General features: G+C 38.0%; 5 protein-coding genes across 7 annotated transcripts in view; 3 read left to right on the forward strand and 2 right to left on the reverse strand.

The window, feature by feature from the left end:
• Positions 1-424, reverse strand: part of LOC6576076 (proline-rich protein 36) — a 29,632-nt gene extending 29,208 nt beyond the window's left edge. The window contains exon 1 of one of the 2 annotated variants that reach the window (XM_032728449.2): positions 10-424. In XM_032728449.2, coding sequence (XP_032584340.2) covers positions 10-229 — 220 coding nt within the window. In that variant the 5' untranslated portion in view covers positions 230-424. The remainder of the gene's footprint in view (positions 1-9) is intronic. The other variant, XM_032728450.2, reaches the window with a different exon arrangement.
• A 357-nt stretch (positions 425-781) lies between these two features.
• LOC6576078 (trans-1,2-dihydrobenzene-1,2-diol dehydrogenase) lies at positions 782-4,337 on the forward strand. Of its 2 annotated transcripts, none has more exons than XM_002002045.4 (5): positions 782-857; positions 2,990-3,224; positions 3,283-3,574; positions 3,633-3,879; positions 4,030-4,337. In XM_002002045.4, exons 2-5 carry the CDS (start codon positions 3,011-3,013, stop codon positions 4,288-4,290), a joined length of 1,014 nt encoding a protein of 337 aa, XP_002002081.1. In that variant the 5' UTR covers positions 782-857; positions 2,990-3,010; the 3' UTR covers positions 4,291-4,337. The 2 variants fall into 2 exon arrangements, with proteins under 2 accessions (XP_002002081.1, XP_032584927.2); XM_032729036.2 differs by lacking the exon at positions 782-857 and adding an exon at positions 2,255-2,287.
• Positions 4,338-6,247: 1,910 nt separating this feature from the next.
• On the forward strand, positions 6,248-7,796 carry LOC6576079 (trans-1,2-dihydrobenzene-1,2-diol dehydrogenase). The gene is made up of 3 exons (XM_002002046.4): positions 6,248-6,718; positions 6,776-7,152; positions 7,461-7,796. Exons 1-3 carry the CDS (start codon positions 6,343-6,345, stop codon positions 7,728-7,730), a joined length of 1,023 nt encoding a protein of 340 aa, XP_002002082.3. The 5' UTR covers positions 6,248-6,342; the 3' UTR covers positions 7,731-7,796.
• Positions 7,797-9,082: 1,286 nt separating this feature from the next.
• LOC6576080 lies at positions 9,083-14,631 on the reverse strand. The gene is made up of 3 exons (XM_002002047.4): positions 13,958-14,631; positions 10,416-12,579; positions 9,083-10,351 (listed from the first exon to the last, which is right to left on the reverse strand). The coding sequence occupies exons 2-3, from the start codon at positions 12,495-12,497 to the stop codon at positions 9,629-9,631; spliced, it is 2,805 nt and encodes a 934-aa protein (XP_002002083.2). The 5' UTR covers positions 12,498-12,579; positions 13,958-14,631; the 3' UTR covers positions 9,083-9,628.
• A 409-nt stretch (positions 14,632-15,040) lies between these two features.
• On the forward strand, positions 15,041-21,462 carry LOC6576081 (ras-related protein Rab-5B). Its single transcript, XM_015164963.3, has 6 exons — positions 15,041-15,347; positions 19,089-19,586; positions 20,220-20,340; positions 20,955-21,123; positions 21,194-21,301; positions 21,386-21,462. The coding sequence occupies exons 2-5, from the start codon at positions 19,321-19,323 to the stop codon at positions 21,286-21,288; spliced, it is 651 nt and encodes a 216-aa protein (XP_015020449.1). The 5' UTR covers positions 15,041-15,347; positions 19,089-19,320; the 3' UTR covers positions 21,289-21,301; positions 21,386-21,462.
• The last annotated feature ends 1,981 nt before the right edge of the window (positions 21,463-23,443 follow it).

Raw genomic sequence — 23,443 nt, forward strand, 5'->3', positions numbered from 1 at the left:
CACACTTACCGCGTTTGAGAATGCCAGCGATGAGAGCGTTAGCTGGCTGTGCGGGTGGTGCATGGTGCACCACAGGCGGTGCCGCTGGCAACAGGAGCGGCTTATTGGGAAAGTCATCATAGCTGAGACCCGTCACGGAGGCGCTGAGCAGTGGATTTTTAACAATTCGATTTGCATTGTTGTTGACGCGCGACGACGACGACACGTCACCTTTGGAGCGTTCGGACATGTTTACAATCGCGTTTCAGCACGGCACAGCGCTCTGATGAGACGTTTATATGTTGCGCAATGCAAACTGCGGCACAGCAACTATGCTATTTGTTCGCACAGTTGGCAGAATAGTTCAGAAAATAAGGCAGTCAAAAATTTACTTGCAACGCGCACAGTACCTACACCAGGGCTGCGGCGTTTCAGACTCGCTCGTTTAATGATTAGCCCTGGTTGTGCTCTTTCGTTCAATTTGGCGAAACGTTTACTTGTGAATGGCAAGCTTTTAATTGGCGGTTATTTCATTCTCATTTTTTATTTTCGATTTGTTTATTTTTTGTTTTATTATTATTATTATTTTTATTTCTTAGTATAGATAAAACTGATGTTGATCACAATAAAATAATTTTCCTGTGTCAATAATTGACAATTAACATTATTTTTTTGTAATCTCTCACGATAGAACAATTTAACAGTGATAACAGCTGTTAAAGTAAGCTTTTAATAGTTGTCTATTTGTTATAGAAATACTGCTGAAAGTTTTTATTATTTTTTGGAAATAGTTCTAATGCTCTATCACCAGTGTACGGTTGACTAACACAAAACCGTCATAATTTATTTCAATAGAATATTCTGATTTGCTGAGAAAGGTGTGTCAATATGTTTCTATATACATGTAAACTTAGCCGGTATTTACGTAGCCGCTCTATATAAAGTAATAGGAACTCGAAATATAAAGTGAGAGAATAACATGCGCACACATTGTCGGTGCAAATACGCGCATTAGCAATAATTTTATAAAATATGGCTGCGATGCCACTTGTTGCATTTGATTTTTCCTCAAAGCAAAAGAGCTTCTACAACAGACATGCTGTAATGTGTAATAGTAAATGTGTATGTGTGTTTTTCTCTCTGTCTCTCGCGGTCTCTGCAGGTACTGTTAAAGACTCAAAAGTGTTCTGTAGGTATATGTATGTACATATGTAAATAAATGTACATTAACAGAATAATCACTATGTACATCACGATTGAGTGATAGTAGGTTATGCAAAGCGAACAGCTGATTTGACAGCGTGACGTCATTATTTCAGAAAATGGTGGGCGCGCGTTTGAATTTGTATGAAAATCAAGCAACTTTGACACTGTTATTTGTCTTAAAACTAGTAGACTAAATAAAACGAGTTGGGCGGCTAATCACATGTTCTATATAGATTCACGAATCGGAAAATATAAAGGTTTTTGCTAATTTTTATACTCTAAATTGTTTTCTAAGCAGTTATTGATCATGCAATCCCTTGACCACTTTTACTCTTGCATATAATGGACTTAACCTTACTATCTAAGGCTTGAATTTGTAAAGCTAAGAAGTTACTACTAAGTATTATGCATTTCCCATCAATCCGCATAATCATACGTACTAATTTCATTCTTTATATTACAAATCCGATGGCCATAGATGATACGCAGCATTGTTAGCTTCTGTCTAAGTTTTAAGAGCTGATTCAGGAGGATTATGTGTTTGCTTAGGTTTCAATACTTATAATCATACAAGTTTACGACTTGGCAATTAATACACAAATATTAGTTCATTCTACCGGATGTTTCTGACATGACAGCAGGGGTGAGCAGCACCTTTATTGATGCAGCTTCAACGTGTACTATATTTAAATGTGTAGGTAAATTGGCATAAATAAACAATACTGATGGCGAAAACCCAGTTAACTATGTCCATCAACTATTCCTGCTGACTTATTGGCCATTTTTGCTGCACTCGAGAGGCCTCCCAGTTCATTCCATTATATACTTAATTTCTTTATTGTATGGTAATAAAATTAGTGATTGACCATTTTTAAGGTATTTACTATTGAAATTTTTTATATATAGTTAATTTTGGTTGTTTTCGACGACTTAGTCGATCTCTGCTGAAATGCCTTCCAAGTTTCAGCCGGGATAACATAGCGAAATCTGATAATGTGACGTCACAAGAGAGCTGTTAGTTAACATTAAAAGTAACGGGACTGCTCTTTGCGCAACCTACTGTGTCTTTTAACAGTGTATGTACATGACTTCTCCTGTTCACGTATGTATATATGTATGTATATGGAATAGATAATATACATAAGTACTATATTAATACAGGGGCTGGCTAAGTAAATAATGCGATTTGTATAGAATTATTGAGCAGCTGATTAATTAGTGATAATTTCATAAAAATGTTAATCTACTGGCAAAAGCTTTTGTATTATAGAGTATAGAATTGAACGAATACTTCAATCATTTTGCTTCTAAAGTATTGTGAACCTCAGGAAATATTTAAAACTTATAAACATATACATGTAAATAAATATATGAATATTAAGTTTTTTTTTAAAATTATTTAAATATATTTTTTAATATTATATTTATAATATTTATAATAAACATTAACTATAACTAATATACATTTGTAAATATTTTATTTTATTTTATTTTATTTTTATAATTTTTTATTTTTTTTTATATAAAAAGTCTTAAAATTTTAGCTTACAAAAACATGAATATTAAAATATTTATTATTTACCCTCTGTAAAGGGCATTCAGATAAATGCTGAAGTGCACCATTGAGCCTTATCGAAAAGTACATACTCTCACCTTCTCTTTCCATCTCCCTCTGCCCCTCTTTCTTTCTGTCCCTCTCTCTCTCTTTCTCTCCCCATAGCTGATAGCACACCTGGTATGCATTACCGGCGTCAACTTTTTCATATATAACTAACAGCAGTTCTCACTTTGAGTTCAATCGCAGGTGTTTGGACAACCGTTAAACATGTCATCGGGCAAATTGATTCGCTGGGGCATCGCATCCGCTGGCAAGATAAGCGAGGACTTTGTCATTGCGCTTAGTACGCTGCCCGCCAGCGACCACCAGGTGGTGGCTGTGGCTGCACGCGCCCAGGAGCGAGCCGCAGAGTTTGCTAAGAAGCACGGAATACCCACGGCCCTGGGCAGTTACGAGGAGCTGGCCAAGAGCAAAGATGTAGGTAGGTGTTGAGTTCCATTGAGATTTATAACTCTTGACTAATGTCCACATACGTCTAGATGTGGTCTATATTGGCGTGCTGAATCCACAGCACTATGAGGTCTCCCTGCTGATGCTGAACCATGGCAAGCATGTGCTTTGCGAGAAGCCGCTGGCCATGAACAGGAAACAGGTGGAGGGCATTCTAGCCTCTGCCAAGGCGAACAAACGCTTCTTCATGGAAGCTGTCTGGTCACGCTTCTTTCCCTCCTATCAGCATGTGCGTCAGCTCATTGACACCGGAGCTCTGGGTGAAATCAAGGATGTGCAGGTTAACTTTGGTTTTCCCTTGGCCAATGTGGATCGTTTGCAGTAAGCGGTGGCTGGACAGCTGTAATTGCTTGGAGCTAATTTGTTCTGTTCCTTGCAGAAAGCGGGAGCTGGGTGGCGGCGTCGTTTATGATCTGGGCATCTATACCATACAAGTATCGCAGTGGGCCTTCCAGGAGCCGCCGCAGAAAATCGAATCAACTGGCCACACCAATGCCGAGGGCATCGATGACGATGTCAGCGCCACGCTCACCTACAGCGGCGGGCGTACGGCACGCATGCGCATCTCATCGCGCGATAAGCTGGACAACAAGGCCATCATCAAGGGCACCAAAGGACAAGTAACGGTAAGACAATGACATTTTCTGAGAGAGCAATATACACATTGATTAGACATTTTTCACGCTGCCGTCAACTGATCGAAGCTCTGTGACGTCAGAATTCTATTTCTGTTGTGTTTCTATTTGTATATCGATTAATTGATTTCCTCGTTCCAGCTGATCGACTTCTGGACGCCAAACAAGCTGATCGACATCGATGGATCGGAGAAGGAGTGGCTGCCGCCCAAGGGCAAGCATGCGACCAACTATGCCAACTCAGAGGCCATGCGCTACGAGGCGGAGGCAGTGCGTCAATCCATACTCGCCGGCGAGCTGGAGAACAAGACTGTCAGCTATGCGGACAGCTTGCTATTTGCCCAGATCGAGGATACGATTCGGAAACAGATCGGTGTGCTTAATAAATACGATGAGCAATAAATAAGCATAATATATAATATTAAAATATATTTGTAAATACTAATAAAAAGAGAAAATAAATAATTGCAAGATTTTTTAAAGTAAAAAACGTATATTTGATTTCTTATTTCAATTCATATCAAATAAATGTATGCTATGTTAGTTAGATCTCATGACTTATCTAATCATCATCGAAAATTTTCAATTACAATCTATGCCAAGTCATTTAGTTCAGCTAAAGTACTCTAAATTATTATTTTATTTTAGTGATAAGTGGTCTACTATATGGTAAATATTCCCAGTAACCCGATTCTCCCTGGCTTTGACTTTGTTTGGGTCAAGCTATAGGCTAGCACTTGTAAATTCAGTCACGATTACAGCCTGAAATTGAATATTTATAAGTAGAATATATATAAGAGAGCTCAAAATATATATATGCTTTACTATTTATTCATATAATATATAACTGTGTATGTGAGAAATACCATATTGAAAAAATATGGTACATATACATATAATATAGAGAGACAAAACATTGTATAGACATACTATAGAAACTATAGAAACTATAGAGTTTATATGCAGTAATATATAAATTGACTTCTCTAGACTAAATATATAATGTATAAATTATATAAATCTAGAGAAGTCAGTATAAGTTTTTAGAAGTCTGCAAAAGTCAGTATTGTTTTTATACTCATACATAAAAAGTATAGTCACCAAATTTGCCTTACATTATATAGATTATATTTAATGCTTCTTATTATTTTACTCTTGCATTATAATATTAAATATATAATATAAGTTCATAAAATTGGATAACGGAACAAGTATTTCTTCAGAAATCTTAGTTTGTCCGACGCTTTAAAATGTTTGACAAACATTTAAGTTTTTTCCCGAACCATATAAATTAAACATACATGTATATCTAAGGCAATAGAAATGAAAATTATGTAAAATAATTGAGAAACATTTATAGAGCTTTAAAAACTAGTTACGGTTCAAATGTCTTGTGACCTTTAATGACCGTTAAAACTCAGAAGCAATTCATTTAGTAATACGTGAGATCATCAAAATTTTAATCAGTACCTTAAAAAGAAGGCTCGTCTGTATATAAAAGAGACTGATAAGGCTGAATATTTGTTGGACATGTGACAAGAGTTATTAGAATGCGTGATATTGGAAACCTTGGGGCAAATCTATGTCAAATATGAACAAGCTTCATCAGCTATAAAGAAGTTACAAATAAATAAATGTAGAAATGGCTTTACCAAATTTAAAACTAAAAAAAAATAAAGTTTTTATAAAAAAAAAGAAAAATTTCTATATAAAATATATATACATAAAAATTAAAAAATTATTATAATATAGAGCATAAAGATTAATTTTGTTATATATCTACTTTTTTTAATATTTTATAAAAGTTATATTTTTTTTTTAATTTTAATTTTTTCAAATCATATTTTTTAATTTGTTAGCTTTTTTTATTGATATTATTTTATTGTATTTTATTTAACTTTACAATTGGTTTATCCTTTTATCAGGAGCTCGAATAAAGTCTAAGCTTTACATTATTAGATTTTCCATTGCAACTTATATTTGTATTTATAAAAAGAAATAAGAAATAGGAATAAACATATACATACATATATATATATATTATCATATATACCTATATCGAACTCAAAGGATTTCTAGTATTCAAAAGGCTTTTCCTCCAACGAGAAAGCTCACATATCTCGGAATATAATCAAAGGGAACATGGCGATATATACATACATATATGTATGTATATATAAACGTGTGTATATGAGAGTATGTCTAAGGTATATCTACTATAGAGCACTGTGAGCTAGCGGCTCGTGTTATTCTCTGTTATCAGCAGAGAATGTAATGAAAAAGTGCAAATGCAGTGAATGCAGATGTTTTGGTCTGATAAGGACGCGCACTTGGCGCATTTGGCGCACATCGCGTCCGATCCGCTCCGGCAGTTATGTCAACAGTGGCGAGTCGACAACACACGGAATTATAGACATATGCATATATCTAGAATATATATCTCGACTGTTTATAATGCAAAGTCAAAGCCTGAATTGGGGCATTGCAGCAGCTGGACGAATCACCCAAGACTTCGTCACTGCTCTGGGCACGATTCCGAATTCGCGCCACGCAGTGTTGGCCGTTGCCGACGTCGAGGGCTCGCGTGCCCAGGAGTTTGCGCAGCGCAATCAAATCCCGAGGCACTACGATGGCTTCGAGGCGCTCTCGTTGGACAAGGAGGTGGATGTGGTGTATGTGGGCACCTTGAATCCCTTTCACTATGCTGTGGTGCGGCTGATGCTCATCCGGGGCAAGCATGTGCTCTGCGAGACACCGCTGTGCCTGGGCCTAGAACAGGCTCAGGAGCTCTACAAATTGGCCGAGCAACGAGGCGTATTCCTAATGGAAGGTGAGTGAATCAAGGAAATTATCGAGATTGCCAATTGATAGTTAACTGTTCTGGCAGGCATGTGGAGTCGCTGCTTTCCCAGCTATGAGCGGCTGCGCGAGCTGCTCCTTGGCGATGCCATTGGCGAGGTGAAGCTAGTGAAGCTGCAGCACGGCTTCCGTTTGGCCAATGTGGAGCGCCTGGCCAGCCGCGCCCTCGGCGGCTCCATTACCCTGGACATTGGCATCTATGCGCTGCAGCTGGGCCAGTTCGTCTTTGGCTCGGCGCCCGTCAAGATCATTCCCAGCGGCACTCAGCTGAATGCGGAACGCGTCGACGTTCAAACCGAATTCATATTAGACTATGGCGATAATCGGCGTCTGATTGCGCTCATTACAGGCCTGGAGAATCTGGAGAACGATGCTATCATCGTGGGCACCAAAGGCGAGATTAAGGTAAGCTTATCGCACAAACAGCTATGACCTTCCCAACCCAATGAGAACTAATGTAGTGTTAACACTAAACGGCTAAAGTCGTGAGATTGTGCACGAATTTCTCAGCATATTCTAAAAAGTTTTTTTTTTTTTTTTTTTTTTACAAATCTACAAAGCTTTTCTCTACTCACATAACCTGGATAATTATTTTTTTTTATACTTGCTTTTTAATTCGATTTTCTTAAAGTTCTCAATACCTGCTTGAAATATACTGTCCTACTTTTGTATAATAGCTTTGATTATAACACTTTTATAACTCACTTTTCCAGCTCTCCAACTATTGGTGTCCCACCCAGCTGACGCTAGCCAATCATGCGCCCGAATCCTGGCCACTGCCCAGAGCCAAATTTGATTTTCACTATACGAATTCGTGTGGACTGCGCTACGAGGCGGAGGAAGTGCGTCGCTGCATCGAGAAGCGTCTGCTAGAGAGTCCCAAGTACACACATGCTGATAGCTTGGAGGTGATTGCCATTGCGGATCAGATACGCAGTCAAATTGGAGTTAACTATGATAATGTGCTCGGGAGGGATGCCTAGAGAGATTTGAATGATGAAAATGCATTTATATAAATTTAAAAAAATATACATCTATATATGAATATATATACTGTTATGATAAATTTATTGCAAATTAGACCCAACATATTAACAATTAAATGTATGGATAAAAATTATAAATAAATAAACATTACAATAATGTGAAAAAAAAAAACAAAACAATTATTTATGCATATTTATATACAAGTCTCAAGGCGATTAAAAACCTACAATCAGATAAGGTATCAGAATCTAAAGAAGTGAATAATTCAAGATAGCCTATCAAATTATATTATAATGATAAATTATAATGAAAAGAAGCCATCTTAAGCTAAATTCATGAGAATATATAATAACAATAACTATAAAGAACTTTTAAATAAATAATATGCAATATAATATTACTAGCCAGCATTAAAGTCGAAAATACCTAGAGACAATTTAGAAGGTACTTCAGAATCCTTGAAAAAAAAATTATTTGATTAGGAAAGCCTTTACTACTCATGTAACTCCTAATTTAATGTTCGGATATAAAATATTTTATTTGTATTTAAATTAATTAAATTAAAATTAATTTTTATGACTTCTCCATTTAAGTACATTAAATCTGGATTCCTATTAGTGCGAAATCGTCTATCAACATAAGTTTAAATAATCTTTCAGAGAGGATAAATTTTTGTTTAGAAATTCAACAGAGTTATAGCTTGTAAAGTTTTCAAAGTCACTAAAGTCAGTATAATTTCCCTAATAAAAGAAAATAAACCTGTTTCAGTGAAAGGCCGCATTATAGCTTGTTCATTTCAAGTTTCAAGTCTGTAGCCCTTAAAGGTTCCCAAATTGACTAGTTTATAGATAATATACATAATCTAGATGATATAACCGTTTGCCACGCCCACTTGGAAATTAATAAAACCCGCCCTATTTCAGCTCACTTAGATAAAAGTACAATCATATCATATATTTTGTATTCAATATTTTATTTAAATAATTGCAATTACTTTTTTTACTTTTTACTTTTTATTTAGGTTCATTTTGAAGTTTTGTTTTCTTGTTTTACTTTCTGCTTTTCTATTAAAGTTTTTTTTAATTTTTGTTATGCTGCACATACATAAATATTACGAATTCATGTCTAATGTGTATTTGTTGTTGTTGTCGCCGTTGGTTCATTAATGCTAATCAGCTAAGGTCAAATCGGGAACTTAAAAGCTAAAGAAATACTTATGAACAGAAGAATTAAAAAAAAAAAAATAAGATTTTACAGAGATTGAAAATTAATTTACGAATTTAGTTTTCAAATGTAAATGCAAAGCAATAGGTTAGTTCAGTGACAATTAAATTGAAAGTTCAATTGATTAAAAGCAAAGCACTTTTATTTGATACATTGAATTGTTCAAGGCCCAGCTGGATTAAATTCGTTGAAACAACGCTAGACATGCGGAAGGAAGTGGTTGCAGGTCATTTTCTGCTCGAGCGGAATACAAAATATATTTATATATATATCTACATATATATTAATTGTTATTTGTTGTTGGGGTAAGGCGACGAGAGAGAAAAAAATACATACTTTCCAAACCTAAGCAACGAAGTGACTAAATTACAATTTTTACTTAAGACTAATTAGAGTTGTAACAATTAAAACTGATTTTATACAAGGCGAGCCGGACATTATGCATATCATGCATAACGGATGATTTCTAGCTGCCAGCTGAAGTTTTGGTTACGTCAGAGACGAAGGAAGGCGGGCGGCACGTTGGGACGATGGTGGCCCGAAACAAACATTATGTTGATAAATCCTAAACACGCATTTTGATTTAGACGCTGCCACTTAAATATAATTAAGTCTTCTGCTGTGTAAAATTGCTATAAAAACTATCCACAGTTTCTGGGCAAATCCTGTTTCAATTGCTGTTGCAGGATTCGATCGCAATGCTGGATTCCAGCGGTTGGCGCGGCTGCGGCGTTGTGGGCACAGCGATCAACTGCTTGTGCTGCTGCTGCTGCGCCTGCGGCTGTTGCTCCACAACGGCAACGATGGGCGTGGGATTGATCAGCGGCGGTGGCAGCTCCTCGAATGTCATACAGCTCCGCTGCGAAGCCTCCTCCACAATGGGCGGCGTATCAATTGAATCGATGTCGATGCTAATGGTGCTGTTGCTGTTGTTGGTGGTGTTGCTGTTACCCCGGCTGTTGTTGTTGTTGTTGTTGTTGTTGTTGCTGCTGCTGCTGCTGCTGCGCACAGTGGTATAGCCCTCGGAGACAGCGACCAAAGCGGCGGTGGTATTACGATTGTGCTGCAATAGATCATTGATCTGCGAAATGCGTGATGAGCTGTTAACGGGCGCATTCAAATTGATAAAGTCCACCGGAACGCTGCCCGTGTGCCGGCCCAGGCCCGTGGCACAGCTGCTAGCCGTGATGGCTAGGCTGCTGCTGGTGCTCATGGCGGCAGCGGCGGTGGTTTCCAGCACATTTGCGTGCTGATATTGCGTGGCATTCGAGGCGGTGGTGGTGGCATTACCAAAGGGCGGCACAGACGGCACCGCGCAGGAGCTGTACGCCCCGGGCGAAACAATGCCGCCCGACAAGGTCGTCGTCTGTTGATAGGCATTGTAGGAGTTGAGCTGCAAGCGAATTAATCTCTTATAAAACTCTGCCATCCACTCAGTGAATCATCTTCGCACTCACCTGTGTGCTGCCATAGCTGACGGTCGGATGATAGGTGGGCGTTAACAGCTCACCATACGAGGGCGTGGCATTGCTGCCGCTCGTAAAGAGGCTCGCATCAAGGCTGTCCAGCTGCGGATAGCCGGCAGCATAGCTCGACTGCTGCGCCGCGCCACTGCTGCTGCTGCTGCTGCCATTGACTGTGGCTCCAGGCGAGGCTGTCGACTGACCCGGCGTCTGCTGCTGCGTCTGGTAGTAGCTCGACTCGGGCGTGTAAGCTGGCGAGGCATAGCCGGAGCTGTAGTTGGACTGCGGCTGCATGAAATAGCAGTGCGAAGCGGCGGCGGCAGCAGCAGCAGCGGGTGAAACGATGCCAGCACTGCTGCTGCTGCCGGAGGCGCTGCTGCTGCTGCTGCCATAGACAGTTAGACCGCCATTGCCAGTTGACGTCGGCGGGCCCTGGCTCTGGCGCTGCTCCATGTCCAGCCGCATGACGGTGTGTATATAGTGGGTGCGCACGCGGGTAGGATTGAACTCGACGCGTCCCACGGTGTTGCCGCAGGCCTCGCGCGTACAGCCGCACGGGAACATCGCTCGATCCACTTGGCACTTGATGCCCGCCTGGCTGCAGGCGCACGTCTCGGGGTCACAGAATTCGCGACACGAACAGCCGCACACCTCGCGCGAATTCCGTATATCCTTGCAGTCGATTTTCTCGCTGGCATCGATCTTTCGCACGCCGGCCGCTTTGAGCAGCGCCCGTCGTTGCTTGGGCGTCACCGGCTGCAGGAATCCGTTGGAGCCATCGTCTGCATCGGAGCTGCTGCCCTCGCTCAGATAATCCTCCTCGGACTCCTCGCTGTCATCGCTGCTGGAGCCGCGCGTTTGCAGCTGCTGCTGTTGCTCCTGATTCTGGCTGCGATGCGCACGCCTCAACTCCGCCGCGTGCTCCGCCAGGGTCATCGTCTTGAAAGCAATGTGCCGGGCGCCCATGCCCAGCGTACAGCCACCGGCTGTGGGCACACAGCTGAAGCCCTGCTGCCGGGGAAAATAGTAGACCTTAACGCTATCAAAGTTGATGCAACGCTTCGAGCGCTTCTGTGTGCTCGAACAGCAGTTGCTGTTGCTGCTGCTGCTGCTGTTCATGTCTGGCACCAAGGCCAGCTCCATGGCATCGTCGTCCAGTCGCCGCTTCAGATTCGAGCGCAGCGGCTTCTGCGAGCCGTTAACTGAAGTTGTTGTTGCTGTTGATGTGGCGTTTGTTGTGTTGTGCCGATCGTTCTCGCTGCCCAGTCCCGAATCGGAGCCACCGTCGCTGCGCAGCTCCTCTTCTTTGGTCTTTGTGGTTGGCTGGATTACAGCCGTTGTTCCATTGCTGCTGCAGCTGGGCAAAGTTCCGACGACGAGGCCGCTGCTGCTGTTGATGTTGTTCACATTGCTGCCGACTGGCGCTGGCGTGTCCAGCTTGAGCCACAGTAAATTACCGCTAGTCTCCGCTTCCTCCTCCACCTCCAGCTCCACCTCGTTGTCATCCTCGCGCAGCAATGGTTGCGTAAAGTCATCTATTGCCAGCGGATCCTCGGATATGTTGTCCGAGGTGAGCGATGAATTGAGCTCGCTGTCGCTCAGCACAATAATCTCATTGTTGGGAAAGTTTTCGAGCTCCAGATACTGCTCCTCCATATCATCCTCCTCCTCCACTATCAGGGACACCGGCTCGTGCGCAAAGTCCGCCAGCTCATCGTCCAACTGCAGCTGCAGCGGCAGCACAATTTTCGACTTGGCCGCATGCACTTTGCTGGCATCGATAATTGATGTTTTTATTTGACGCTCAATGTCCTCATCCTCGAGCTGTTGGCTCGTCCCTCCATCCAATGCTGACAACTGCAGCTGCTCCTCCAACACCAGCTCCTTTGGCTGTTCCATTCTATCTCCACCGCCGCCGACTCCTTCGCCCCCACCTCCGCCTCTGCCGCTGCAGCTGCTGCTGGTGGCTTCATCGTCGGCATTCACGCTGTTTGTGCTGCCGAACATGGTTCCATTGCTGGCATTTTTCTGTATGTACGTAAAAATCTTCTTGATCGGACGGAACATGCTTCTCATGACCGCCCCCAACGGCTCACCCAGCTGTTGCTTAGTTCGTTGGCCTCCGTGCAGCTAAACGTGGCTGTCGCAACAGTTCCATCTGAAGGAGATAGAAATTGGGGGAAAACAAAAATTGTGAGTGAAGTTAAAGTGAATTTTGATGAATATGTATATATGTAAATATTTTTTGTGTACTATTAAATTAAATAAATTATATATTCATATCTATATCTATCTATCTATAAATATGAAAGCTTGTAAGGCGAGTTATGCTTATAATAATTATAAAATATAGTTTTTTTTTTATTATTTATCAGATATAAGCATTAAAGTTCATCTTGGAGTACTATAACATCAAAAGATATCATTGGATTGCAAGATAACTGATACACATAAAAACTATAATATACGTTAAAATATAAGTTTAGTACAGTAAAGCCTCCCATCCCGGATCCTGCTTGTCATTTCAAGAGTTAAGATTGGTTCAAGAGTTAAGGTTAAAAAACCAATGTAAAGAGGAAGCTAGTTCAAGTGTTAAGATCTAACAGGATCTGTAACCTATTTAAAAATGAAGCTTAAGCATCGATATCTCATAACTTATCGATGACATAATCAAAGAAAATTTGACATTTTGACAGTATAAAAAGTAGTTTCAATTGCTTTAATAGACCTGGCTAAGAATTTTAAACTTATTTGTTTTTCTCAATTTGTCAAAAAAAAAAAAAAAAAAATTTGTTCTCAGCTCTAGGCCTAACATAACACTTTCATAGAGCAAACAAGTTTAAAGACTAAATAAAGTCAATTTAAGTAAATCACAAATGGAAAAATTAATTGAGATTGGCCAACTCAAGAAGAACAACGGCCACGTTAAGAGTTTTCACTCTACAGCTCAACTATTTCATGTGCTCCAGAAATAGGTAAAACAAATTCTCTTAACGCACTTAATAAAATGGACTGTCTCGAGCATAATCGTTCGCTTTTGTGAGTAATCACTGTACTGCTCAAATTGTCTGCGTCGATTTGGCTGGATCAGTCAGCAGCAAAATTAATTCATTTACTTAAGTTATTCATCAGTTTATGCTTCAGTCCTAACAATCATTTTTTACAGATCACGAAATGAAAGTTCTCGCTTTACGTTTCCGTTTTTCCGTCTTGTCTAAAGAGCTGTTGTTGCTGCTGTTGCTGGTGTGTGGCGCGGCAAGGCAAGGCAAAGGAAAATTCCGGGCCAGTTAGATGTATGCAGTGTGTGTATGCGAAGGGCACGCCTAGACAGGCACACAGCGCCACGTGCAAGTGCAGTCAGGATTAGTAAAAAAATAACTACATTTTTCTTTTTACCTAACTTACACAGCTATCTGGTATGCAACAGCTTGTGGAAAATGAATTTAATTGAAATTGCAATAAGGCGAGTGGAAAAATATACACAGAATTTAATATGAAAATTGTTTAAGTCAAAGCAAAATCAATAATTTGCACACCTTTTATCCGATTATTTAGCACAGTGCGCTTTGATTGCGCTTTTCCGGGACACTTGATGCAAATTTGCAAACTCCTTTTTCGAATTTGCGTTGCAGCTGTGAAAACTACGACGAAACGCAGGGAGACCGCAGTGTACGTGTGTGTGTGTGTTTGAGTGTACGACCAAAGGAGGCGCGGAGCACAGATCACAAATGTCAATGGCTACGTGTGTGTGCGTGAGCAAGGGTCTTCGCAACAAGACGTGCAGTGTCTATGTATTGCTGCTGATCACTATTTAATACGTTTGCACGGATGTTCGGTCGCACTTTTGGCGTTGAGCTTAAATTATTTAATCAAATCCTACTTCTTCGGACTCTCGATTAACGTTTTCACTTCTCGCCTCGCAATGTTATTACCATTTACTGCCATTCACAAAATACTCAAAATGATAATGTGGCCATATTTAGCAAAAATACCGAAAATACCGACATTGCTATATAATTTGCAAGCTTTGTCGTAATTGGTCAAATATGACATCAAACACTCTGGTTAGTGCATCAAATCAATGCACGGTGATCAAACGCCACGTAAAACGTGAAGGAAGTACTTTATCGATAGATGGACATTTTAAATAAGAACGAATATAATAGGTGGACCACATGCTTGTCTCATGAATTTTGTATTATAGAATTTTAAGCCCCCATTATAAATGTAGACTAAAATGATGAATAAAAACTTGGAACGTATGTCGATATTGATTATTATTAATTTCGATAGCCCAATAATCAAAAATGAGACAATCGAATAGAACAAATATTTTGTATTGAATTTTACAGCACAAATATAAAGTCTCCAATTAAATTATGAGTTTAATTGTGATTGGAAAAATGCAGAGATTTATCTTTGACTGATATACTCCTTAAATATGAATAATTTCAAAATTTTAATTTAATTTGTAAAATAGCGAAAATTGTATAGTTTTTATGGAAATCGGTTACTTTCAATCGAAAGTCACGATAAAGATACATCGAATCACCATCAATCAATATCGCCAAAATATACATTGACTATCCGATGTTTTCTTACATCACTAATAAAAATTGTAAGTGGATTCAAGTTCAGCAATAATCCAGGCAATATTTGCAAAAAAACAGAGTGGTAAAAGCAATAATATTCGCGGACTACACCCAAAACTAAAGGGCCGACGGAAATAGTGCAAGTCACGTCTCACAATACGTGCAGCGCTACGAAATTGATAAAAACAAGATCTGAAACTGTGGAGAGTCGTGGGGACAGAGTCAGTCGCTGTCTATCTCTTTCTGCGTGCGTTTGTTTCCAAGTTTCCGTGGCTGTGCTACGTTCGAAAACGCAAATAAGAAATCGTAAATCACAGTCAAACACAAACAAAGAGTGAGTTGCAGCAGTAAAGTGTACAAAACGTTGTTTTTACAATTAAAGTGCGTAACAAAAAGTGAGAGCATAGAAGTGCATGTGAAAAGGGCGCTTTTGTTTTTCCTTTAATTAAGAAAGTTGTGTAAAATTTTTCATGTCCACCATTACAATCGTCATCGATAGCTGGCGCTCAGTAGCAAGAGAGAGAAAGAGAGTGCGAGCAGCAATCAATTCGCCCCACAAAACACACACACGGGCACATACACACTGATACAGGCAAATACTGCTGCTCTGCGAACCTGAATGAGCGAGTGCGATAGCTGTCCCTGAAATTGGGTGCGTTGCATGCGAAAGCATGTGAGTAAGCAAGACAGAACGAGTTCTCTCACAAGTATTGATGCTTAAATGCAGCGCACAGTGGCCACATATAGCGCAATAAATGTGCGTTTGTTTTTCTGTATGATAACCAAAGGGCAATATAACTGTGAATAATACAATTACAGGTGCGGGAAAGTGAAGAAAGCCACAGTCTAGTAATCAGTCTGCTAAGCTTTGCAGTTCTTAGCCCTGTCCACCTGCTTCTTTGTTCATTCGCTTTTTGCGTCTTAGAATGTGGAGCTCATTCTACGAATGTGTGCATGCGTATGTATGTGTGTGTGTGAATATTTGTTTGTTTGTGTGTGTTTACGGATTTATCTACAATCGTTGCTTATCGTCATGCCAGCTTCAACGCCCCCGCTTCATGAGGCCTTCCTCTGATATTTCCACCCTGGGCAAGAGCAAAATTGTGAAGCACTCTGTGGCTTAATGTAAACAAAATCGCATATTTTATTTCCTTTGTTTTTGTATCCGCCTTTTTAATGCGTTGTCATTACTGCTGAGGCCGTTGAAATGAACAAAAATGACATCGACGTGTTTGAAAATGAGCCTATGGAGTTTTATCTTTCCTTCATCAAATTTCAATTATTACACTTGTTGACTTGAGTTTGTACTCGTAGTAGTTATTTAAATATGTACGTATACATTCGGAGTTGGTATCTGCACTATAACAAATAATAATAGAATAGAATCATAAATTAAAATTTAACAACATAAACTGCAAATTCCATTTATCGCAGATTCTTAATAAGCAACTTTTTCATGTCAATGGCTCCAATTGTATGGAGAGCGCTCTCTTTTGCTTTTTCCCTTTGCCACTTGCTCTCACTTGTGTTATGCCTGTGTGCGTGTGTGTGTCAGCCGTTTCGTTTTCTGTGTGAATGACGCATCGTCAGCTGTTCTCTAGTGTTGCCTACGGTAATTTCCGGACTTGTCGCTATACCGTTGTTTTATATTTTATTGAATTTTCCTTGAAGGGTTGCGCGCTGCTTTTGTTTTCTGCTCGGCGTTGAATGCTTTCATATTTCCTCCGTTCGGCACGATCAAAACTACGTCCTTTAAGATTCATAATTGTGTGCGGTGAGGCCAGCTGTTGGAATTACCAGTCGTGTTTGCAAAAGCATTTATCAATATTGTTCATTATATTTAAGATGTCTGCTTTTTAAAAGCATGTGATCTTGTGATTAATTAAAATCTGAAGCAAGTTTTGCCACAAGGGAGACTTCAATAATGTATCTCTAATACAATTCAGATAAAATGCAACGTCGCGACGTTACGACAAACAGAAATACAAAAACAAGTGAAAATTTATACTTCCAGCAAGTGAGAGAGAATGAGAGAGTAAAATAAAAAGAATAGCGACACTCGCATTCATACATTTGGCATATGTATTTGCGAGTGTGAGTAAATTGTGTGTGTAAGTCGTGCTTGACAACTTGATGTTTACTCGTGTATGTGTGTGTTTGTGTGTATTTGCACTTTGCTCTAAAGCGCCAAAACCTCAAACGGGTCTCACACACACAGCAAACAATAGACAACGTAAAAAAATGTTGGTGCATCAAGTTTTTACTCGATTTGCGTTCACGTTGATGCTGTCTGCCTGCATCGTTGCTGTAATATTGCTTTGACTCTTAATTTAATAATACAACAATAGAGAAATGCGCCGCATTTCACTTTCTCTGCCTTGCATTGCCTCTGCCTGCCCGTTTACCCGCATATCCGCTGCCCCCTTTATACATACGTAATTTTAATTTTTGCATTGATTTTTGTCGCGCTCTTTTGTCGTGTAGTCAAGCAATGCCTGGCTTGTTCTGGTACCCGCACCCACAGCTGCTGCTGCTTCTCTTTCTCTCTCTCTCTCCTTAACATATCCACTTTCAGCCTGTTCTCATCAACACGAGATCCGTGGCTATCAATCTCACTTCCAAATCTGTTTCCTCTCTTGTCACTCTTCCAGCCGAGATTTCTCTGTACAGTTTAGCATTATACTGTTAATTAATTGTAGAGTCGAAATGTAAACGCGTGTTTCGTTGCGCTTTGATTTAGCTTGAATTAAACATAACTTTTCCAGAGAAGTTCTTATTGCGGTATTACAAAAAATATGATTCATAGCAAGCAAATTTTTGATTTCCTCGACTTTAATATAGAGCTTCTCTCGTGTTATCAATGTGTGCTTTACGGCATAATGTAATACAGGGGAATTTTCTGCTCTGGTGAGAATGCAAATCCACATGCTCTATTTATGTTAGCTAACATATTTGACATTTATGTAAATTACAGCAGTGCTAATCCAAATTACTGTTTCGGTAACACTGTTAGCCATTACTTTACAGACTTTTACTGTATTTTATGGACGCGCATATTTGTATAATTTTATTTTGTATTATTTCTGTAGTAGCCAAAGTGAGCAAATTTGTTGACTATACTATGAGTAATTCAGATAAGATAGACATTTAACTGATAACAATTTACATTTGTCTGAGTTTCTGTTTTAGTGAAGTTGAAAAAAAAAAAAACAATTTTGTAACCAGATGAGTAAAGTCTTAAAACTTTTGTATTTATTTCTTAAAAAAAAATTGGCACAGGCATGAGAACAATAATTGCGCCTAAACATTTTTAAGGTTTCGCCTATTGTGTTGCGCGTGTTTGAAGTATTTTTAGTTGTTCCCCTAGTTGCTCTTTGCTCATGTTGTTGTTGTTGTTGTTGTTGTTGTTGTAGTTGTGATTAGCGCAATTCGCAATTAACTGAATGTATGTGTGTGTTTCTTTATTTGTGTTTATTTTTGTTGTTGACACGCAAGTATTTATCCTCCACACGAATTCTTGACATTGAAATTTGTCGTTCAATTAGCATATACTATATGTATGTATGTAATATATAGTATATCCCCAAAAACTTTATGAAATGCATATTTTATATTTCAGTTATTCATACGCTGTGTACATCATATAAAATATGCGGTCATATCTGATTGTAGATAAGCTTTCGGCCTTCAGTCGGCCTTGTTTGAAGAGCCTTTGTATTAGTAAGCTTCTGCTTGAAAAGCTCTTTAATTTTAATTACAGCAGCTTTAAGTGTTGTATAAAATGTTCCATATTTAAATTATTGATTGCTTATTTTATTATCTTTCATTTGATGCTTTTTCGAAATATTCATATTTCGATTGTGTTAATGGGGCGTTTCTGATTTATATTCTTCCCCTTCAGTTCATCGATAAGCACTCTCTATATAGAATAAGAGAATATGTTTAATTGATTTCGATTAGCGCGGATGCAAATACTAAAAGGCGCCGCACGGCCAATGACGTTGACAGCATTATTTTATTATTTATCAGCAGCCGCGAAATTCTCACAAACATTAATATTTATTCTCTTTTCTAGATTATATATACACACACAGGCAGACAGAGACAAAGAGAGAGCAAGGTATAGATATATACATATATAAATATATATATATAGAGAGAGAGAGAGAGGGAGAGAGATCTGGCCAGAGTGAGAGATTGAGAGAAAATTGAATCTTTTTTGACCGTCCGGAACAAATCTCGCATCAAAAGGCTTATTCCTACGTTTTAAGCGCAATTATAACATCAACCACAGTAACAGAAAAATAATGGCAACAACACCACGCAGCGGGGGCTCCAGCTCTGGAGCCGCACAACGTCCCAATGGCACCTCGCAGAATAAAAGTTGCCAATTCAAATTGGTGCTACTTGGCGAATCGGCCGTTGGCAAATCGTCCCTGGTGCTGCGCTTTGTTAAGGGCCAGTTCCATGAATATCAGGAGAGCACGATAGGTGCGGCCTTTCTAACACAAACTATTTGCATAGAGGATACAGTGGTGAAGTTCGAGATCTGGGATACAGCCGGTCAGGAACGGTAAGTCTAAAAATAAATACATGTTATGTTTAATGCTAATATTAATTGTCATGTTAAATTGTTAAAATTAATATGAATAATCTTATACACATTTATGTCATTCCTATAATGATCATAGTTAACATTCATTTTTATGTTACCATGTGAATATTAATGTTCTAATGCTTAAATAATCCAGAATATTAACATAGACAATAATTTTATCTTCAATGTATATGTGGAATGTAATGCTTCAATGTTAATGTACCCCTAACTGTTAGTATCATGTTAATATCAGCATTTACATCATTTCAGTTTTCATTCGAAATTCAAGACTTTAATGTTCTTGTAAACATAAATGTTAACATTAACATTGATATTGCTGTACACGTTAACGCCTCTACGTAAATGATGGTAAATGATAATGGTTTAGCTGTTAAGGTTGCCTTATGTGAATGCTAATTATTCAATGTTATTGTAACCATTAAATTAAATATTAATGCCTCACCTAACATTATTGTTCACCCTAGCGTCAAAGTGCTTATATTATTTATGAGGCTGGCGCGCAAAATTAAAGCCATTAGAAATATATAAAAATATGTATTAGTTTATTTAATTTAAAACATTAGTCTAAATTATTTTCTCTTTTTGCAGGTATCACAGCTTAGCTCCCATGTATTATAGAGGTGCGCAGGCCGCCATCGTTGTCTATGACATACAAAATCAGGACAGTTTTCAGCGTGCAAAAACCTGGGTCAAGGAACTGCATAAACAAGTGAGTAAATACGGCATTTGATTTCTTCTTTTGAGTGATCGAGCTAAATGCGAGCAGAAGCGAAATACACACAGAATATGATCGAAAACACAATTGGAATTATATTTGTATGTATATGCATATGTATATATATATATTTAATGAATTGAAGCTTTCTGCTGTGCATTGAACTCTATTGTTTCCGCCATTGTTTACGGCTCATTGCATACATTACGAAATTATGGGCAGTGCACTATCTTTCCAAGAATAAAGTCCATAATAAAGTGCTTGATATCCAATTTGTAATAAATTTGAGGATATCTGTAAAGCTATTGACAATAAACTTACACATAGACGAACTTAAATAGTTAGCTGAGCAAAAAATACCGAAAAAAGCATAACATTGAAAGAAAATATTTACTAGTTTGAGTAAAAGGGATTTTATGATAAGGATTTTAACTCATACCTATAGGATTCAAACGCTGCTTTACAAATGGTCAGCAAAGATAATTGAAAGTAATTTTAAAGCTTAAGGTGAAACTGTTCATGTTATGAACTCTCGGAACATTTAAAGCATATTGATTTTATTAATTTTATTATTTACTATACAAATAATATTTATTTTATTTTTGTAGGCCTCACCGAACATTGTCATTGCGCTGGCTGGCAATAAGGCGGACTTATCGAACATTCGCGTGGTGGAGTTCGATGAAGCGAAGCAATATGCAGAAGAGAATGGTTTGTTGTTTATGGAAACGTCAGCGAAGACGGGCATGAATGTCAATGATATCTTCTTGGCAATTGGTAAGTAATGAATCATATATTAATTGAATGCAAATAATATTATTAATAATATCTATCATATGTTGTACAGCCAAGAAATTACCCAAGAATGACAACAATCCAGGAACTGTTATAAAGCCAAATGGAAACGAATCAACTCAAACGACGAACAACTGTTGCAAGTGATGTCCCTTTGTAGGTGTGTGTTGTGTGCGCCCATCAGCGAAATTAATTGGATCGTATAGAATTTCAATTTTAAATTGGTTGCTTTTTGTCATTGCAGAAAATGAAATTTCCAACGAGAGATTTGAAAAGTTTATGCTGATAATTATAAATAAAAATATTATTTAAAATTTAAAACTAATGCGGGCTCATAGGGGCAAACAATTTAATTTTCATGATTGATGATGTTGATAATGAGGATGAGGATGATGATGAAACACATAAAGATAATATTAATTATAAATTAAATTAAATGAAAACAAACAAACAAACAACAAACAAAATATAAAAGGAAAAGTTAGTTTAAATAAAAGGAAATAAACAACAACACATAGCCCCGTTAACACCAAGCGATAGAAGCGCTCTTAAAACAATATTTTTACTATATCTGGCCCCATAGTTCATAGCCGCCATTTAGAGAGCTCTCACTTCGATTTCATCTCAAACAAATGCGTATAGACGCATTCTAAATACAATTTAACGTAAGCATTAATGAAAGCGGATTCAAGTTCACGTCGTGTCGTAGAAATGTTTAACAAAAATTTGCATTGTAAAAAAATGAAAACGAAAATAGCAGAAAGAAATATTTTCGTGTATCTTACGAAAGCCGACAAAATTCCAGTTGCAGTTGTTCTCAGCAGCGTTCCAAATAAGAGAAAACCATATATATATATATACATAAAAATATATATATAACGAAGATAATGATAAACCGAAAGATCAGTTCAGTTTTGGTTCAGTTCAGATCAGATCCGTAGTAGAGAAAAATCGCTCGTCCTCGATCTGTGGCAATGTGTGTGTCTATCCGGCTCTCCAGCTGCGTTGGACACGTGTGATAGTTGCAATTTATATAAATTATATATATACACGTATAAAAAAAGCAAAACAAACAAAAGAAAACAAATCTAATGAAAATCTAAAAAAAAAAAAAAAAAAAAAAGAATTAAAAAATACAAAACAAATCGAAAGAAATTATTCATAGTTATATTTTTTTTGGTTCCATTTTTGTTTAGCTATATTCTACATTTTTCTACTATTATTTCACACTCTAGCAACAATCAAAGATTTAATGCTATATCTAAAACTAAATAAGATACAAATCAATTATCGTAAACCCTCTTATGCAACATATAAAATGAAGTCTAAAGCCGATCAAGTTGAAGCATGAAAAAAAAAGCAAATAGAAAGCTTGCTAAAAAAAACTAAGTTCTCAATTTGTTTATCTCGGTTCACAAATCGTATTTGATTTCAAATCTACTTACTATATATAGATGTACATGATGTATATATATACATCTATATATGTATATATATACATATATCAATCAGCGATCAACCAAGCAAAAAAGAAAACATGAATCAGCGAGAAAAGAAGCGACGCCTAAACAGCTGTGTGTATTTTTTTCCAATTTATAATTTTTATGTTGTATGTATGTATTTAAAAATTAAAAATTTATAATAAAAATCGTATATATATATACATATATAAAAATCGAAATAACATTTTATGGAATTTAGCTGAAAATCATTTGTAAAATAGAATTCAAATTGATTTAAAAAATTTTTTATTTAACACTTCCTGGTTCCGTTCATTTATAGAATTGAGCATCCATTTGAATAGTGTTATTATTTTTTGTTGTATAAAAATATTTATTAAAGTGAAAATTGAACTAGCTTCGTGAAGAATCTAAAAAAAAATATCTAGAACAAAAAAGAAATACTATTATGTAGTTTAGCAATTGCCAAAATGCCAAAACCTAAAGTGCAGTTGTGCTTGAAAAAGGGCGTACCGCAGGCTAAACATAGAGAGGCAGTAGCCTGGTTGATTAAACGCTACAAATTGGTAATATTGGGCACTGCAGAGGTGGGTAAATCCTCTCTGGTTTCCTATTTTATCAACGGAAAAACTGTAAAGGTACCGGAAAGAACAATAGTTGCATCGTTTTCCAGCTTATACCTGGATAAAGTCCTCAAATTTGATACCTGGGAAGTGGCGGGCGAGGAACGGTAGGTATTAGTTGTAGATATGAATGTGTATACATAAATGTACATATATATAGGATCAGCTGGCACAGTCTGGCTCATATGTTTTATAGCGATGCTCATGCCGCGCTGATTG

The sequence above is a fragment of the Drosophila mojavensis genome, unplaced genomic scaffold (assembly GCF_018153725.1).
Source record: "Drosophila mojavensis isolate 15081-1352.22 unplaced genomic scaffold, ASM1815372v1 contig_36, whole genome shotgun sequence".
NCBI lineage: Eukaryota > Metazoa > Arthropoda > Insecta > Diptera > Drosophilidae > Drosophila > Drosophila mojavensis.

Bases quoted from the DNA above. Each gene is read 5' to 3' on its own strand.
- LOC6576078 (XM_032729036.2), top strand. From the start codon at position 2,264: ATGTACATGACTTCTCCTGTTCAC. The intron at 2,288-2,989 runs GTATGTATATAT...GTTCAATCGCAG, and splicing joins ACATGACTTCTCCTGTTCAC to GTGTTTGGACAACCGTTAAA. The intron at 3,880-4,029 runs GTAAGACAATGA...TCCTCGTTCCAG, and splicing joins GCACCAAAGGACAAGTAACG to CTGATCGACTTCTGGACGCC.
- LOC6576079 (XM_002002046.4), top strand. From the start codon at position 6,343: ATGCAAAGTCAAAGCCTGAATTGGGGCATTGCAGCAGCTGGACGAATC. The intron at 6,719-6,775 runs GTGAGTGAATCA...CTGTTCTGGCAG, and splicing joins AGGCGTATTCCTAATGGAAG to GCATGTGGAGTCGCTGCTTT. The intron at 7,153-7,460 runs GTAAGCTTATCG...TCACTTTTCCAG, and splicing joins GCACCAAAGGCGAGATTAAG to CTCTCCAACTATTGGTGTCC.
- LOC6576080 (XM_002002047.4), bottom strand. From the start codon at position 12,497: ATGAGAAGCATGTTCCGTCCGATCAAGAAGATTTTTACGTACATACAG. The intron at 10,352-10,415 runs GTGAGTGCGAAG...ATTCGCTTGCAG, and splicing joins TCAGCTATGGCAGCACACAG to CTCAACTCCTACAATGCCTA.
- LOC6576081 (XM_015164963.3), top strand. From the start codon at position 19,321: ATGGCAACAACACCACGCAGCGGGGGCTCCAGCTCTGGAGCCGCACAA. The intron at 19,587-20,219 runs GTAAGTCTAAAA...CTCTTTTTGCAG, and splicing joins GATACAGCCGGTCAGGAACG to GTATCACAGCTTAGCTCCCA. The intron at 20,341-20,954 runs GTGAGTAAATAC...TTATTTTTGTAG, and splicing joins TCAAGGAACTGCATAAACAA to GCCTCACCGAACATTGTCAT.